At 45.6% G+C, this 16,960-nt stretch overlaps 1 protein-coding gene across 1 annotated transcript in view; it reads right to left on the minus strand.

Annotated features, from left to right (window-relative positions):
- YWHAG (tyrosine 3-monooxygenase/tryptophan 5-monooxygenase activation protein gamma) overlaps positions 1-14,495 on the minus strand; it is a 38,356-nt gene extending 23,861 nt beyond the window's left edge. Inside the window, exon 1 of the mRNA XM_003895859.5 lies at positions 14,169-14,495. Coding sequence (XP_003895908.3) covers positions 14,169-14,255 — 87 coding nt within the window. The 5' untranslated portion in view covers positions 14,256-14,495. The remainder of the gene's footprint in view (positions 1-14,168) is intronic.
- Between the last annotated feature and the right edge of the window lie 2,465 nt (positions 14,496-16,960).

Consider the following 16,960-nt stretch of genomic DNA (forward strand, 5'->3'; position numbering starts at 1 on the left):
TGTTACTGTTAAGCAACACCTGCACCAAGTGGAATGGAACAGATGAATCTGGGGAGCAAGGTACAGGACTTTAAGCAAACAATTAGGCTTTTTTTTTTTTTTTTTTTTTTTTGAGTCAGAGTCTTGCTCTGTTGCCTAGGCTGGAATGCAGTGGTGCAATCTCAGCTCACTGCAGCCTCCACCTCCTGGGTCCAAGAGATCCTCTCACCTCAGCCTCCCGAGTATCTGGGACCACAGGTGCATGCCACCACGCCTAGCTAATTTTTGTATTTTTAGTATAGACAGGGTTTCACCATGCTGGCCAGGCTGGTCTTGAACTCCTGAGCTCAGGTGATCTGCCCGCCTCAGAATTAAGCTTGTTAAAACAATCAGGGCACATGACATGCCCCTGCAACTCACCTAACTCCATATCAGGAAGACACCTCATCAAATGCCTTGAAAAAATCCAGATATACTATGTTCCAGCACTCCCATGGCTGGCAGTCAAAAACCCTATTCCAAAATTAGTTCGATCAAAATTAGTTAAAAAGGTTCTTAAACACACCCATATTGACTCCTACGTGATAATCTCTTTCACGTCTGATCTTTGCTTCTACAATTTCTCCTGGAATCAATGTCATGCTCACTTTAAATAGGGTTATTTATCTGTGTCCAGACCTCTGGTTCCACTTCCATTATCCCAAGGCTATTCTCAAAAATGAATTACAAACGTTAGTTGAACTAGTCAATTGGGACAACTTACCGCAAGCCACACTCTTGACCTTAAGCAGAATCATTCACTTTTAAAGTCAAACTCTTGTAACTTCCCAGTCCCCACTCTTACCTATAAGACTTACTCTTGAATACCGTCCTTTCTCTCCCAGCACCTTCCCTTCAGGCTTTATTCACTCCCTGCAAGGTTCATGGAGACCCAGCAACTCCATTCTTTCTGCAGGCATACCATGTCTTGTCCTTCTGCTACACCATCCCTAAAATACCCAGATCAATGCAACCCCCTGCCCCTCCCACTCTCACAACCAAGATTTACATGAGGGAGGGGAACACAGAGAGAGACTAGAGGTTGAAGTCACTATAAACCTGGCAATCCTAGGTTACTGCCACCTCTTCTTCATAGAGGAATGTGACCATTAGTTAGGTCCATCCTAAGGCCTTTCTTCCAAAAGTAGCTGCACCTATCACTACCTCCTCTGTTAAGTGCCAACAAAAGATGTTTCTTCCCCCTCCATGGAATCCCACTATTCTATTACATTCTTCTATTCTCCCTCTCCTACTCTTTCCCATTAACATACAGCGAAAGTTAAGGTTTAAAATAAATAAATGAGACGGGGAGCAGTGGCTCATGCCTGTAATCCCAGCACTTTAGGAGGCTGAGGCAGCCAGATCATGAGGTCTTCAAGACCAGCCTGGCCAATATGGTGAAACCCATCTCTACTAAAAATACAAAAATTAGCTGGGTATGGTGGCGTGAGCCTGTAATCCCAGCTACTCGGGAGGCTGAGGCAGCAGAATTGCCTGAACCCAGGACCCGGGAGGTGGAGGTTTCAGGAAGCCGAGATCGCGCCACTGCACTCCAGCCTGGGCTACCAAGTGAGACTCCACCTCAAAAAAATAAATAATAAATAAATAAAATAAAAAATAAATGATGCATTTCAATCCCACCTCTTCCTGGTTCTTTCAAAATCAAGGTTCTGGAATTAAGTCTGCAATTGTTACCATTTCTTCCATGTTTCACTTCCTCCTCAACCCACAGCCCTACACAGTGGTCACTGTCTTCTGATCCCGTGACCCCACGCATGCAGTGCTCTTGGCCTTCATCTTGTCTGAGTTCACAGAGGCATCTAACCCTGATGACCACTCTTTCCTGAGGCTCTCCACCCCTTGTCAGCCTTCTTTCCTGGTCTTTCCTTCCTCGTTCCAGTCACTATTTTTCTCTGGGTGACCTTTGTTCTGCATGGTTCCAACACACATGAATACCTTAAAGAAGGCTCCCTCTCGAACGTCAGTTCTACCAGGGAAGAGGATATTATATTCTGCAGGGGTTAGGCCAGCCTGGTTATTAGTAGATCCTAAATGTTTTTTTGCTTACACTGTGCCAGGTGCTGTTATAAGCGCCAGTCAAACTGACCTGTAGCCAAGTTAATTTGCCTCCACTTAAGTGTTTCCTCAAATTCAGCATAACACCTAAATTCATCTTTTCCACCATTTTCTCCTCTTTCTTCTTCTATCTCCGGCCACCCATTTCTCCCTCTCTAATCTGCCCTTGCCGTTCTTGTCCAGGTCCCTGAAGACTAGACCCGACAATCTACTCCTCAGCCTTCCCTCGCTCTGCCCCACTGTCCTACTCAGTTTCCACACTGCTGCCTGGGATCTCTCCACACCAAAAATTAGATCATGGTCCTCTTCAGCCTGAAGAGACTCACCATGGCTTAAGAAGAAACGAACTCCAGAAGGCCCTTCATGAACTGGTTCCTGTTAGCCTGTTTCAATTCATTTCCTGCTACTCCCTCAAAAGCACACCACCACAGCATTCCCTGAATGCTACCAACAGGAACTAAACAAATCATGCCACCGATTCTCCTTTTCCATACTGAAACTAAGCATCCCATGCCCTCTGCCTGGTTATTCCTTCCTCCAACCTCTCCCCCTCCCTCAAGCCCCACAAAGACACTGCGCAGGCATCACTTCCTCTAGGAAACCCTCCTTGAGGACCAGTGTGAACTCAATGTCTGTCTCCAGTTGCACAGCATTCTGGGCTTACTTCAATTTATTTTGTGGAATCAAGATCCCCACAGATGTTCAACAGGAACCCCATCACAACCGTATCTTTCCTAGGATTTGAGATCAGTGCATTCATTTCTTCCAACTGCCTAAAATGTCTTCAAAATATTCAAATGCTTACATTCAAATACTCAAATGTCTGCCGGGCACGGTGGCTCATGCTTGTAATCCTAGCACTTTGGGAGGCCAAGGCAGGTGGATCACCTGAGGTCAGGAGTTCAACACCAGCTTGACCAACATGGAGAAACCCTGTCTCTACTAAAAATACAAAAAGATTAGCTGGGCATGGTGGCGTGTGCTACTTGGGAGGTTGAAGCAGGAGAATCGCTTGAACCCGGGAGGTGGAGGTTGCAGTGCGCTGAGATCGCGCCACTGCACTCCAGCCTTGGCAATAAGAGGGAAAATCTGTCTCAGAAAACAAACAAAGAAACAAAAAAACACTCAAATGTCTACAAAAATATCTTATACACAATATAAAAAACTAGCATCTCTTTTCTTCCTTTGATCTTCACCCAAATCCTCAAAACATGTTCCAAACTCCAGTTTGCAAATTCCACATAAAACCATATTATACTGGTTTTTATTTGCTATACAAAAGGTTTTCTCTTCCTCCGAGATCTATTTCTTTTGAGTGAGGTATCTGCTTCCATTAAGTTCTGAGTGGTACCCTCATGCCTCCTGGCAATATCTCGACGACTACAACAGCAAAACTACGGCACTTACCTCACGTTAAAAATCTCAAGCTCGGCGGGGCGCGGTGGCTCAAGCCTGTAATCCCAGCACTTTGGGAGGCCGAGATGGGCGGATCACGAGGTCAGGAGATCGAGACCATCCTGGCTAACACGGTGAAACCCCGTCTCTACTAAGAAATACAAAAAATAGCCGGGCGAGGTGGTGGGCGCCTGTAGTCCCAGCTACTCGGGAGGCTGAGGCAGGAGAATGGCGTGAACCCGGGAGGCGGAGCTTGCAGTGAGCTGAGATCCGGCCACTGCACTCCAGCCTGGGCGACAGAGCGAGACTCCGTCTCAAAAAAAAAAAAATCTCAAGCTCTCCTTTGTTAAATGACATTTAAAAAACACACTGCAATCGTGGGATCAAATGATGTTTTCTGAAAGAAACAGGGTTACACTTGTATTGAGTAATACATCTTGCAACTGTCCTAAAGGAAATGTGTTCTTCTGTATTTAAACCTAGACGACACGCCACCACCTCAAGGTTAACCAATGGAAAAATTATTAAATATGCAGTAGTTTAAAAGGATTTTCCATGCATCTGCAAGCAATGGAACATAAGCTAAAATTAATTAAAAGAGATCAATTGAAACAACAGCTGGTATCCACTTTACCCATGACCCCTTTTCTAGAAAAAACAAAAACTTAAAATAAGAGCTTTAGACTTTGTGGGTTTTTTTTTTTTTTGGAGACAGAATCTGTTGCCCAGGCTAGAGTGCCGTGGCACAATCTCAGCTCACTGCAGCCTCTGTCTCCCTGGTTCTAGTGATTCTCATGCCTCAGCCTCCGAGCAGCTGGGACTATAGGCGCATGCCACCATGCCCGCTAATTTTTGTATTTTTAGTAGAGACAGGGCTTCAGCATGTTGGCCAGGCTGGTCTCAAACTCCTGACCTTAGGTGACCAGCCCACCTCCACCTCCCAGAGTGCTGGGATTACAGGCGTGAGCCACCCAGCCTCCCAAAGTGCTGGGATTGCAAACCAAGAGCCTTAGACTTTGAAAAAAATTTTTAAGGCAAATTAAACATATCCACCTTTAAAATGAGAAGACTATCACTTTATAAAACTGTTGTTAAATTAATTGGGAAAAGTATATAAAAATGCTTCCCAATGTGACAGTAAATATCAAACTATATTACAATATTTCATCTAACAATGTGTAATTAAAAAAATCTTTTGTCTTCCCAAAAAGATTTTAGTCAATGCAGAAATTTAGAGAATAGATGTAAAAAAATTCATGCCAAAAAGTACCCTAAGTTTTCCATTGTGGTCCAGATGCTTAGCTTAACTCATCAGCATTTCAGAACTGCAACAACTCAGTAAATAATGGTACTATATTTTTACAGCAGATATAAACACTTGCTAAAGTGTTTTGGTCATCATTTATTAATACACACATACACATACACACACACACAGCCAGATGATGAACAGAGAAAGCCAAGATCAAAATGCAACAGGGTACCACAAAATGAAAGTAAGAGGTAGTTGTAATTCACTCAGCAAGTGTTTTTGAGAATCTACATGCCACAGTTCCAAATAATGTCAGCAGAAATATATTCTACCTAAGTTTTAAAAATTTAATCTGTTAACGATAGCTTTGTTTGAAGTTTTGCCATATTGTTTTTCCTTCTTCAATAAATAGATCAAGTTCCAAAAACCTGAAGCCTTTTTCTACAGGGCCAGCAAACGATGAAAAACAAAAACACGCCTGCAGGCGGATCACTTGAGGTCAGGAGTTCGAGATCAGCCTGGCTAACATGGTGAAACCCAGTCTCTATTAAAAAGGCAAAAATTAGCCAGGCGTGGGGGTGAGCACCTGTAATCCCAACTACTCGGGAGGTAGGAGAATCGCTTGAACCCAGGAGGGGGAGGTTGCAGTGAGCTGAGATTGCACCATTGCACTCTAGCCTGGGCAACAGAGCGAGACTGTCTCCAAAAAGCCATATTCCATATTGGTAAAATAATCCCTGAGGAGGCCAGAAAGAGTAAGAAAATGTAATGCAGATAAAAGACCAATATGCTGGAAAATGGTGAAGCTGGGTGTACGGGGGTTACTGTACTATTTGTCTTTATTTTGTATGTTTGAAAGTTTCCATTAGTCAAAGGGAAAAAAAAGGAATCACTCCAAAGAAGCATAAGGGAGATGGGCCCTGCCTCAAATAAGCCAGCACTCGAGCCTACCCTGCTTCAACCTCATTTTCCTTCCTAGAGGACAAAGGGTGACAGGTGCCTTTTGAATTCTGAAACATGTGCACATAATACCTATTCAAACAAATTTTTCAAAACTTTCAAGAAAGAATACCCTGTACTAGTGAGGACCTTAAACATTATTCTTAGCTGGTTTTCCAGCAATTCCCCTCTTGGGTCTGTCTTAACGTACAAATTGTGCCTGAAAGATACCAGATGCTCCCTGACGTACAACTCGTTTATGGGGACGTGACCCTCCTAAGTGGAAGAGCTTACTGAATGCCTACTGTTTCTGCACCATCGTAAAGTCGAAAAATCGTCAGGTTAAGGACAGGCACCGTGGCTCATGCCTGTAACCCTAGCACTCTGGGAGGCCAAGGCGGGCAGATCACCTGAGGCCAGGAGTTGGAGACAGCCTGGCCAACATGGGGAAACCCCATTTATACTAAAAATACAAAAATTAGTCGGGCATGGTGGTACGTGCCTGTAATCCGAGCTACTTGGGAAGCTGAGGCACGAGAATCGCTGGAACTCAGGAGGCAGGGTGGTAGTAAGCTGAGATTGCGCCACTGCACTCCAGCCTGAGCAAAAGAGCGAGACTGTCTCAAAAAAAGAAAAGAAAAGAAAAAAGAAAAGATCAGACCATTAAGTTAAACCATCTGAAATCAGGGACCATCTATACCCTCATCAATATTATTTACAAATGTAAATTTGGAAACAGCCTAAATACTAAGTAAAAAAAAAAATCGAATTATGATATATCCACAGGATTATTCAGCTACTGAAAATAACGACAGAGTATCATTGCAATGATGTCAAGTGAAAAAGGCAAGGTGCAAAAGAATGTAAACTGCAGAAAAAGACACGATGGAAATATCCCTGCATGTGAATCATTATGGTGATTCTTGTCATTTTTCCCTGAAATTTCTAGCATCCTAAAGGCCACCAACATTTTTGTCTTCAGTAGTCAATCCCATTGTTGACAGCCTTCCAAAGACTACAGACTCCCTTAAACAGGCATGGCATTCCAAAATCCAAGATACTCTAGAATATTCCTTCCCTACTCCTTTGTCCCCGCTACCTTTCCTCGCCTTGGAAGGCCCTTTTTTGTCGCTCATATTCTCCTCTCCTGTTCATTCTTCTTGCCTTTCTGGGTAGGGTCATTTTTTTCAACCTAGTAGGAAAAATAACGTCCAGTCTTAACCTCTATTACACAGATATAAGACCCAATGTGAAGGTTTGAAAATAATAACATCTATTCTCTATAGCAGGGGTCCCCAGCGGGTCTGTGGCCTGTCAGGAACCTGGCTGCAGAGCAGGAAGTCTGTCACTCCCCACTGCTCCAATTACCTGAGCTCTGCCTCCTGTCAGATCAGCGGTGGCATCAGAGTCTCAAAGGAGTGCCAACCCTACTGTGAACCGCACATGCGAGGGACGTAGGCCGCACCCCTTATGATAATCTGATGCCTGATGATCTGTCACTGTCTCCCATCACCCCTAGATGGGACCATCTAATTGTAGAACAAGCTCAGGGCTCCCACTGATTCTACATTACAGCGAGTTGTGTAATTATTTCATTACATACCACAATGTAGTAATAATAAAGTGCACAATAAATGCGATGTGCTTGATTCATCCCCAAACCATCCCCCTATCCCTTGCCCCCAACCAGTCCATGGAAAAACTGTCTTCCATGAAACGGGTCCCTGGTGCCAAAAAGGTTGGGGACCACTGCTCTGTAGCCTACCCAGGCCAGGCAGGTCTTCACATTAAAACATACTGCCAATGAGTATGGGGTTACCTGCAGGGTTACTAACTATGCTGCACCTCCCCTGCAAAGACATGCTCACTGCTTCATGTTAGATTGCTACAAAAGGAGTCTGTACTGAGAAAGTCAAAAATTCAAGCTGATTTCTACATTCTTAAAGAACCAGCCCCAGAGGCATTTTGTTTCCCAGATCTGGGTTTTTAAAACATGGTAGTTTAAGAGTCATGAGAAATTTCTTTCAGACAGCTCAAGAAATGTAAGTCATCTCTATGGCTTCAAAAGAAACCTGGCTTTTTAAAGCCTTCCCCTCACACTCCCTTAGCCATTCCTCACTTCCCTGCCCACGGCAGCTGCTCTTCATACTCAGCTTGCGGCAGGTTGGGGGTGGATCAGTGACTCCTCTTCAGCTACTGTCATTACATGTTCAGCTGGCCACTGCTGTCACTGTCATACTCCCAGCTTGGACACCCCTGCTCAGAGGAAAGCTGGGTGCCTGGGTCCCACTCACCAAGATGGGCTTTATCTCTCCAAAGACAGGTACCTTTCCAAAGGTTAAGAAGCCCAAGAATTTATTTGGAATAATTTTATTGTTTTAATGTTACGTTAAAAAATCTATATATGTAAGAACACTCTCTTTCCTATTCACAACCAAAACTTTTTTTTTTTTTTTTTTGGAGATGGAGTCTCGCACCATCACCCAGGCTGGAGTGCACTGGTGTGATCTCAGATCACTGCAACCTCTCCCTCCTGGGTTCAAGTGATTCTCCTATCTCAGCCTCCTGAGTAGCTGGGATTACAGGCACACACCACCATGCCCAGCTAATTTTTGTATTTTTAGAAGAGATGGGGTTTCACCATGTTGACGAGGCTGGTCTTGACCTCAAGAGATCAACCCATCTTGACCTCCCAAAGTGCTGGGATTACAGGCGTGAGCCACTGCATCCAGCCCACAACCAAAACTTAATGCCATGCAGCACATATTAGTAGTATTTAACTCAAGTAAAGAAAAATCTATTTCTGTAGGACACACACTTAACAAGTGAAATGCTGGCAGCAATTTAACTAAGACTTCACCAGTTCTTTAAACAGAAAGAAAAGACTCACGCACATGGTCTTTTAAGATTTACAATTTTTATTTTTTCTACAAAATCATGGTAGCAAACCAATTATTTATAACTATTTACCTTAAAATTAAAGCTTTCTTTTGGGAATTTTTTTTTTTTTTCCCCGAGATGGAGTCTTGCTCTGTCACCCAGGCTGGAGTGCAATGGTGCAATCTCAACTCCCTGCAACCTCCGCCTCCCAGGTTCAAGTAATTCTCCAGCCTCAGCCTCCCAAGTGGCTGGGATTACAGGTGAGCGCCACCATGCCCAGCCCATTTTTTTATTTTTAGTAGAGACAAGTTTCACCATGTTGGTCAGGCTGGTTTCGAACTCCTGACCTCACAATCAGCCCACCTCGGCCTCCCAAAAGTGCTGGGATTACAGGCGTGAGCCACCGTGCCCAACCCAGGGAATTTTTTAAAATCAGTTTTCGTGTAACTAAATTTCTACCACCCAAATTCATAAATTCATTTAGTAAAATATCAAAATTTTCAAGGTTTCTACAAACGACAATTTTAAGTAAAATAACATGGTTTGGTAGTTAAGCAAAATAATAGCTGATACCTAAAATGGAATTTGGGGAAGATACAGAAAAATGATTCTGAGAGAGGCCGGAAGGCAGCTGGTATTTGGTAGCCTTTGTAGAAAGGCAACATTTAGCTGCTTTATAATTATAGACTGGGCTGGGTGTGGTGGCTCACACCTGTAATCCCAGCACTTTGGGAGGCCAAGATGGGCAGATTGCTTTAGTCCAGGAGCTCAAGACCAGCCTGGACAACATGGCAACACCCCATCTCTACAAAAAAAACAAAAAAACAAAAAAATAGTCGGGTGTGGTGGCATGCACCATTAGTCCCAACTACTTGCGTGGCTGGAGGTGGAGGATCATTTTAGCCTGTGAGGTGGAGGCTGCAGTGAACCACGCTCCAGCCTGGGTGACAGATTGGGACCTTGTCTCAAAAAAACAAACAAAACCAAGCAATCAAACGCACACATAACTATAGACTGGAATATCTGGTAAAACCCTAAATAGCTCTAAAAAGAAGGCAAAGAGAAGGTAATGTATCATTTAAAAGTGATATTTCCCTTTTGAGGCTGGGCACGGTGACTCACGCCTGTAATCCCAGCACTTTGGGAGGCCGAGGTGGGTAGATCCTGAGGTCAGAAGTTCGAGCCCAGCCTGGACAACATGATGAAACCCTGTCACTACTAAAAATACAAAAATTAACTGGCCGTGGTGACTGATGTGTGCCTGTAATCCCAGCTACTTGGGAGGCTGAGGCAGGAGAATCACTTGAACTTGGGAGGCAGAGGTTGTAGTGAGCCCAGATATCACACCACTGTCCACTGCACTCCAGCATGGGTGACAGCAAGACTCTCTCAAAAAAAGAAAAAAAAAGAAAAAAAAAAAAAGGTTAGGACCGGTGATCTTAGCAGTGGGCAAAGAAGGGAAAAGTAACGGTACTTTTCCCATCCAGCTGCTGACAGTCACAATGTACTGAATGTCTTGGGCTGGTGTCCCATCAGTTGACAGCCTCAAGCTGCAGGAGCTCCCCAGTCTCAGTCCTGCATCCTGCTCATTAGGAAACCACCACCACACAGGCGGCAAATCACTGATAATAAAGCCAGCCTTGGGGCTGAAAACGAGTCACAAGAACACCAGCAAAATTTCCATAATCCCCAAAGAGGTAATGATTTGCTCAGATTTCAAGTAAATTGTTCTTATTTATTTGGGTGAACATTATACGGCGTTCAAGTTCCATAACTTTTTAAGTGGGAATACGGTACAAACTTAACTAAAGCTAATTCCCTTTTTTCAGTTCAGAGGCTTGTAAACGAAGACAAAGGGATAGACAATTATCGCTGGCTGTGAGCTGTTGTGGGCACTCCATTATCGACACATTCCTGAATCGGTAATGGCGTGCTGAATTCCAGCCAGCTGTAGGCCAGAGCGGCATCACTTTTTAAAAGTAACCACTTTCTCCTTTCTTGAACATAGGTGATGGCTGCAAAACACTGAATGTACCCAATGCCACTCAACTGCACATTTGAAATGTGATGTGACTAGGTTAAAGTTATGTTATGCAACTTCTACCTCGATAAAAACACAACGTTTTCTCCACTCTTTTCAATAATTCAGAGAGTGGCTTAATAAATAAGGCTTCCCTGAATACAAGAGATGAACTCCTACCCAAGGTCTGCAGTTAATCCAGTACTGCAATAAGGATGAACATTTAGCGCCATGTTGAATCTCAGCAGAATTCAAAAGACACATAGGAGATTTCCAAAATAATCAGAAAAAGACGTAATATCTGCTTCAGTTACTGTGAAGGCTAACACATGAATAGCAAGCTGTATGATCTGTATTCTTTCCACCCTCAAGAAGAGAACAATTCAAGCCACATGACTCAGAATAATGGTTGGCAGAACTCCACCTCTGAAGAGTCTACAGAGGTACCATTACTCCATTAGTGATAATGGCTATTGATCTCCTGGAAAAGCTGGGCGGGGGGGTGGCTAGGGAATGGAATATTTAAGATAGTAAGAATTTGAAAGTCTACTGATCCCACTAGGAAGATTTAGAAAAATTACGATAGCCTTTTGCCACCTTTGCCCCCACCACCCCTCACTGAATTAAACGGCTTAACCCAGTAACTTCAACAAAATTAGTAGCCCTGAACCTTTTCTCCCCCCGAGGCAAGTACCAGTAGCATACTTAAAATATTAACTTCTCAAGAGACTATTAAAAGTCAAAGGACAAGACAGTATTGTCTAATACGTAGGACACATCTAGGTATTCAATCTCCTTCAATACAAGACTAAACGTGTCTTAAAAGACCTAACATTCCTCTTTCCTTCTTTTCAAAATACTGGATAATACAGTATTTCTGTCCTGGTTGCCCACACAGAACTATCATTCTGCACAGATTCTAATAGTGTTAGCACTAGGATAATTTCATTAAACTCAAATAAATTTTAATCCATCAACAGGATGATTTTGGCCTTAAAAGAGAGCTCACTTGAGTGGTAAGACTGGTTCTTTCTCTGCAGTTTCCAAATTCTCCATGATGACTTTTATAAACAGGAAGACAATTTCTTAGGTAGTTGCCATTTGGGAACACCTACTACATTTCTTATTGAATCCGCACAACTTTTTCAAGTACTGTCCCATTTTATAGATGAGGAAAATGAGGGACAGAGCCTATTTCCTTAAAGTCACAGGAAACAGAGTTGAAAAAAGGTTTTTATTTTACAAACTGTTCTTTCCTCTATACTGTGAAGGAGCAGAAGCACAAATCTAGTAAAAAACAAACTTCCCAAACCTCGATTTAAAAGGTTTTGGAACTGGTTCTCATTCCCTAACAGTAACTGAAAATGACTCAGTAGAAAGTCATCATTTTTTTAAGGTTTTTATTAAAACCTGCCAAATTCATTATCTGAAATAAACACAAGTATACATCTCATCTCTGCACTATTATCGTAAACTATATTCTTGTTTAAAATTTCTACTTTTATTCCATAAAATATATTATCGTTTAAAATTTCTTTTATTCCATCATTGCCCAGTATTTTAAATAAGTGAGATGAATGTTTAAAAATATAAAAAAAGCATCTTATAAACTTTTGTGAGAAAGCTAGCAATAGGGTGAACAAGGCCTAGCTAGAGGTCAGGGATTTGCATGTTTAAGGGTAAATGAAATCCTTATTTTTTGGACTAATTCTTATCTGGTGGAATATGAAGTGCTCGATTCCACCTGGCTTATCGGCTAATTTCTGCATTACCTTGGATAAATGCCATTTGCACACTCCCTACCAGCCCTTAGGTGCATTGCAGCCTCTGTGTCATTGTGTGTGACATCACTTGGTTGCTATAGATATAGGTGCGAGGTCACTCGCTTTCCTGTGGAACTAGAAATACGGAAAAATTAGAAGAGTCTAAATTAAATAACACGAACTGAAGATATTTCCAATACTGATACCCATTAGAAGTGCAACTTACATCATTTGAGCATTAAAACCTTGTAAGACAGCGACTGTGGCCACAGCAGTATTCCGAATTTCAGAACCGGTTCTCTTCTTTAATAAGACAAAAACGTTTCTTTGTTAAAATACCTGGTTTAAATGTAAAGGTATCAGCACTGTCCTCTTTTGAGAACCAGTAAAGTTATTCAAGAATTGATCTGTAATATCAATAATGCTTCATTTAAAAGATGTAACATGCAAGGTACACTCCAGCATCCACTTCACAATGGAGATGCATTTGAAAAACCTTTGTTACATAAGGCAGGAAATTAATTATTAAGATAGTGGGAGCCCGAAATCATTAATTTTCCACCTTTCATTTCATAATGTTCAATACTTCCCCCTCCTCTAATATCAAACTGGTTGACAGCCCATTAGATAAATGTGGTGTTACTGACAAAATGGTGCAATACAGGGAGGAATCTGCAACCCAGACAAAATGCGACAACTGGAGATCAGTATTCTCTTTTCATCAGCATGAAGACGTACTCGCTTTAAAAAAAAAAAAAAAAAAAAAAGCCTCAGATGCATCTAACGACCAAAAATTTTTAAAAAGACTTTTTCCCCTTTAAAATAACTCCTCCCAGCCTCCACCCAGTCTAGGCTCTCTGCAATATGACAAATGCAGAATCTTCTGGAATGACTTGATACTGCCTCTCACCACCGCTTTGTTTGCACTATCAGATCAGACAGAATATTTTTTCCCCCAACTTATAGGAATTTCACAGACGCGTGCCTGTATTCAAAAAAGAAACGGCATATGTCACACGGATCGAACCAGTCAGCTACATTCACCACCTTTTATTTTACAGGCAATACCTACCCTTTTCAATACAAAAACATTAGGGAATAAAATGGAGATGACATGTTGAAAACGATCAATGAAAACGCTAGCGAGACAAACGTTCCCCCTTCCTAAAAGCCGGAGGACTTGCTTTGGGGGAATGGAGAAAGAAGAGCCTTTTGTTAAGAAAAACGTGAGCAAGGTGGTTTCGATTTTGCGCCACGGAGCTCAGGTTTTCAAGAGACCCTATACAATGTTTCTGGGAAGATTCTCAGGATCTGTCGGGACAGACAGTGGGGAAGATTTTGGGGGGGCTGGGGAGGTGGAAAACCGGGAGACCTGCTGAGTGAATGGGAAAGGCGCCGCCCAGACACCAGGGAGAGAAAGAGGAACCGCATCCATGCGGTCCCCCGCCCCCACGCCCGGGCTGGGAGGAGGGGGGAAGTGGGGCACAAAGGATGCGCACGCCTCCCCGCTCGGATCCCCTATACCCCTAGAGCCGCTGGGACCCGAGACCCGGCTCCCAAGTCCAGCCCCGCGGGACCCCGCCCCGCCCCGCGCCCGCGCCGGGCCAGAGAGGCAGCGCCGCGGGGCCCCGGGGACGCCGAGGAGAGGCCGCGTCACAGCCCGTGTTCCCGTCGGCTCTGGGGACCCTCCCCGGCCCCCCTCAGTGAGCGAGACGGGGCGGTCACCCCACCATCGCGACAGGGCGACGAAGCCCCGGGCCTTCCACGCCAAGGACCGCGTCTTCGGAGGGGCAGGGAGCGGCGGGGGAGGGGAGGAGACACTCACGTTCTTCATGGCCGCGGCCATGTCGTCGTAGCGCTCCGCCTGCTCGGCCAGCCGGGCTTTCTGCACCAGTTGCTCGCGGTCCACCATCTTCGCGGAGCTGGGTCTGGCCGGAGAAGGAGGAGGACACTGGGGCGGCGTGAAGGGCTTGGAGGGCGCGATTGGAGCCCAAGTGCCGGAGAGGACCGACCCACGGAGCGAGCGGCTGAGGCGGCGGCTGCGCGGAGGAGGCGGCTGGAGCTGCGACCGCGGGACCGGGAGCGAGGCGGCTGCGGCTGCTGTGCGTGCCACGGACGGACAACCCCCTGCGGCCCCGCCCACGCCACATGACGCAGGCAGGCCCCGCCCGCCCGTCCACAAGCCCCGCCCAGGCCCCGCCCGGGCCCGGCCGCGGCTAGAGCTCCCCGCTCCCCAACTCGGCTCACTGCGCGTCTTCCGGGCACCACGTCCTTTCCCACTGCGCCCCCACTCTCCCCTTTATTCACTTCACTCCTCAGTTCCCTCACCCCAGCTTCTCCAGACGCCCCCTTATCCCTCTCCCTTCAGCCCCCCGCCCCGCCAGGCCTCCGACGCATGGGCCCTTGGGAGTTGTAGTGTAACCTGCCGTGGGCTGAGGCGTTGAGAAGACCGAGGACAAAGGGGCGGTCAAGACTACAACTCCCAGCTGAGGTAGCGCGCAGGCGCAGGAGGACTGGGGGTGGTTCGAATCCCGAGGCCGCTGGGGACCCCTGGCGGGGATCAGGGCTGCATCAGTCCCTGCGAGTGCTGATTCACCGCCCCGCCCCATATTCTCCGGGAAATTACGAGAGGAGGGGGCAGGGGCCTCAGTCCTAGACCCTGTTTCCGAGATCACGTAGCAGGTCGTGGTGGGGGAAGGACAGGAGGCGCGTCCTTTGTAGATCCAGACTCTCAGTGTGGTGCCTGCCCGCGGGATGGCTGAATTAAGGGGCCAGACTCTGGGGACTGTCACCTCCTCCCCCTACGAGCTTCCACTAACCCCTCACCCCACCTTGATTCTCTTGGGCCTGACTAGGTGAAAACAAGGACGAACGACAAATGCCGGCTGGCCACACTGGTTAGTTTCCAGAAAGGATGCAGCTGTCTGCTGGCTGACCCTGGAGAACCCCTTCTTCCTCTCCAGGGTGGAGTGCTAAAGATTCAGTTCAGCTACCAGGAGCCTACTCCACGCCTTAATGGGCTGTGTCTGGGGCTTGGTTGTCCAGCCCTTCTCTCCCCTCCTAGGCATACGTACCTACTGAGGTCACGCTGATATATTCTCGTTCATATTATTCCACGTAGCTTAAAGATAGCATAGGTTTTTTTGCTTTGTTTTGTTTTTTGTAGAGACGAGGGTCTAGCTTTGTTGCCCATGCTAGTCTCGAACTCCTAGGCTCGAGCGATCCTCACGCCTCGGCCTCCCAAAGTGCTGGGATTACAGACGTGAGCCACCATGCCTGCAGGCCCCATAGTTTTGACTACACATTTTATTTACTTTATGTATTCAACAATTATCTATGAGAAGCTACTGTGTTCCAAGCCCTATTCTAAGCCACAAGGTACAGTAGTGAACAAAACAGAAAAAAATCCCTTCCCAAGAAAATAGGCAAGATATGTACAGTATGCTAGAAGTCAATAAGACGTGAGCTTTGAGGTTGCAGTGAGTTGAGATCGTGCCACTGCACTCCAGCATGGGTGACAGAGCGAGACTCCATCTCAAAAAAAAAAAAAAAAAGGAAATGAGCTTTGGCTGGTCTTGGTGACTCACACCTGTAATCCCAAGGGAGGCCGAAGCGGGTGGATCATCTGAGGTCGGGAGTTCGAGACCAGCCTGGCTAATGTGGCGAAACCCCATCTCTACTAAAAATACAAAAATTAGCTGAGCGCCTGTAATCCCAGCTACTGGGGAGGCTGAGGCAGGAGAATCGCTTGAACCTGGGAGGCGGGGGTTGCAGTGAGCTGAGATGGTGCCATTGCACTCCAGCCTGGGCAACAAGAGCGAAAATCCATATTAAAAAAAAAAAAAGTGAGCTTTGCAGACGCTGCTGCCGCCAGGAGTACTCTGCTGCTGGCCATGGTCAATCTCATCGTGTTCTTTGACATTATGGTCAAGCCCTCGAGCTGCGTCTCCTTCAAGATTAGGGGCCTGGAAACCAAGAAGCCAAGAAGTGACCTCTGTAAACTGTAAAGCCATGTTAACATATCAGAGCTGTTAGCAGACAAGGTTCTAAAGACAGCAGAAAACTTTCGTTTTCTGAGCACTGGAGAGAAAGGATTTGATTATAAGGGTTGCTACTACTCTCTTTCTTTTTTTTTTTTTTGAGATGAAGTCTCGCTCTGTAGCCAAGGCTGGAGTGTGAGTGAACAATCTCGACTCACTGCAACCTGAGTTCAAGCGATTCTCCTGCCTCAACCTCTTGGTACCTGGGATTACAGGCCTTGCGTTACTTACGCGGCGGGTTTTTGTATTTTGTAGAGTGGTACCGCCATATTAGTCAGGCTGGTGTGAACTCCTGACCTCATGATCCAGCCCGCCTCGGCTCCCCAGTGCTGGGACCTGAGGCGTGAGCCACCGCTTCCGGCAAGGGTTCCTGCCACGCAGGAATTATTCCAGGGGATTATGTGTCCAGGGTAGTCGACTTCACACACCATAATGGCATGGTGGCAAGTCCATCTATGTAGGAGAAATTAGATGGCGAGAACCTCATCCTAGAAGCATACAGATCCTGGCATCTTGCCCATGGCAGATGCTGGACCCAACACAAACGCTTCCCAGTTTTTCATCTGCACTGCCACGC

Source organism: Papio anubis, chromosome 4 (assembly GCF_008728515.1).
Source record: "Papio anubis isolate 15944 chromosome 4, Panubis1.0, whole genome shotgun sequence".
Taxonomy (NCBI): domain Eukaryota; kingdom Metazoa; phylum Chordata; class Mammalia; order Primates; family Cercopithecidae; genus Papio; species Papio anubis.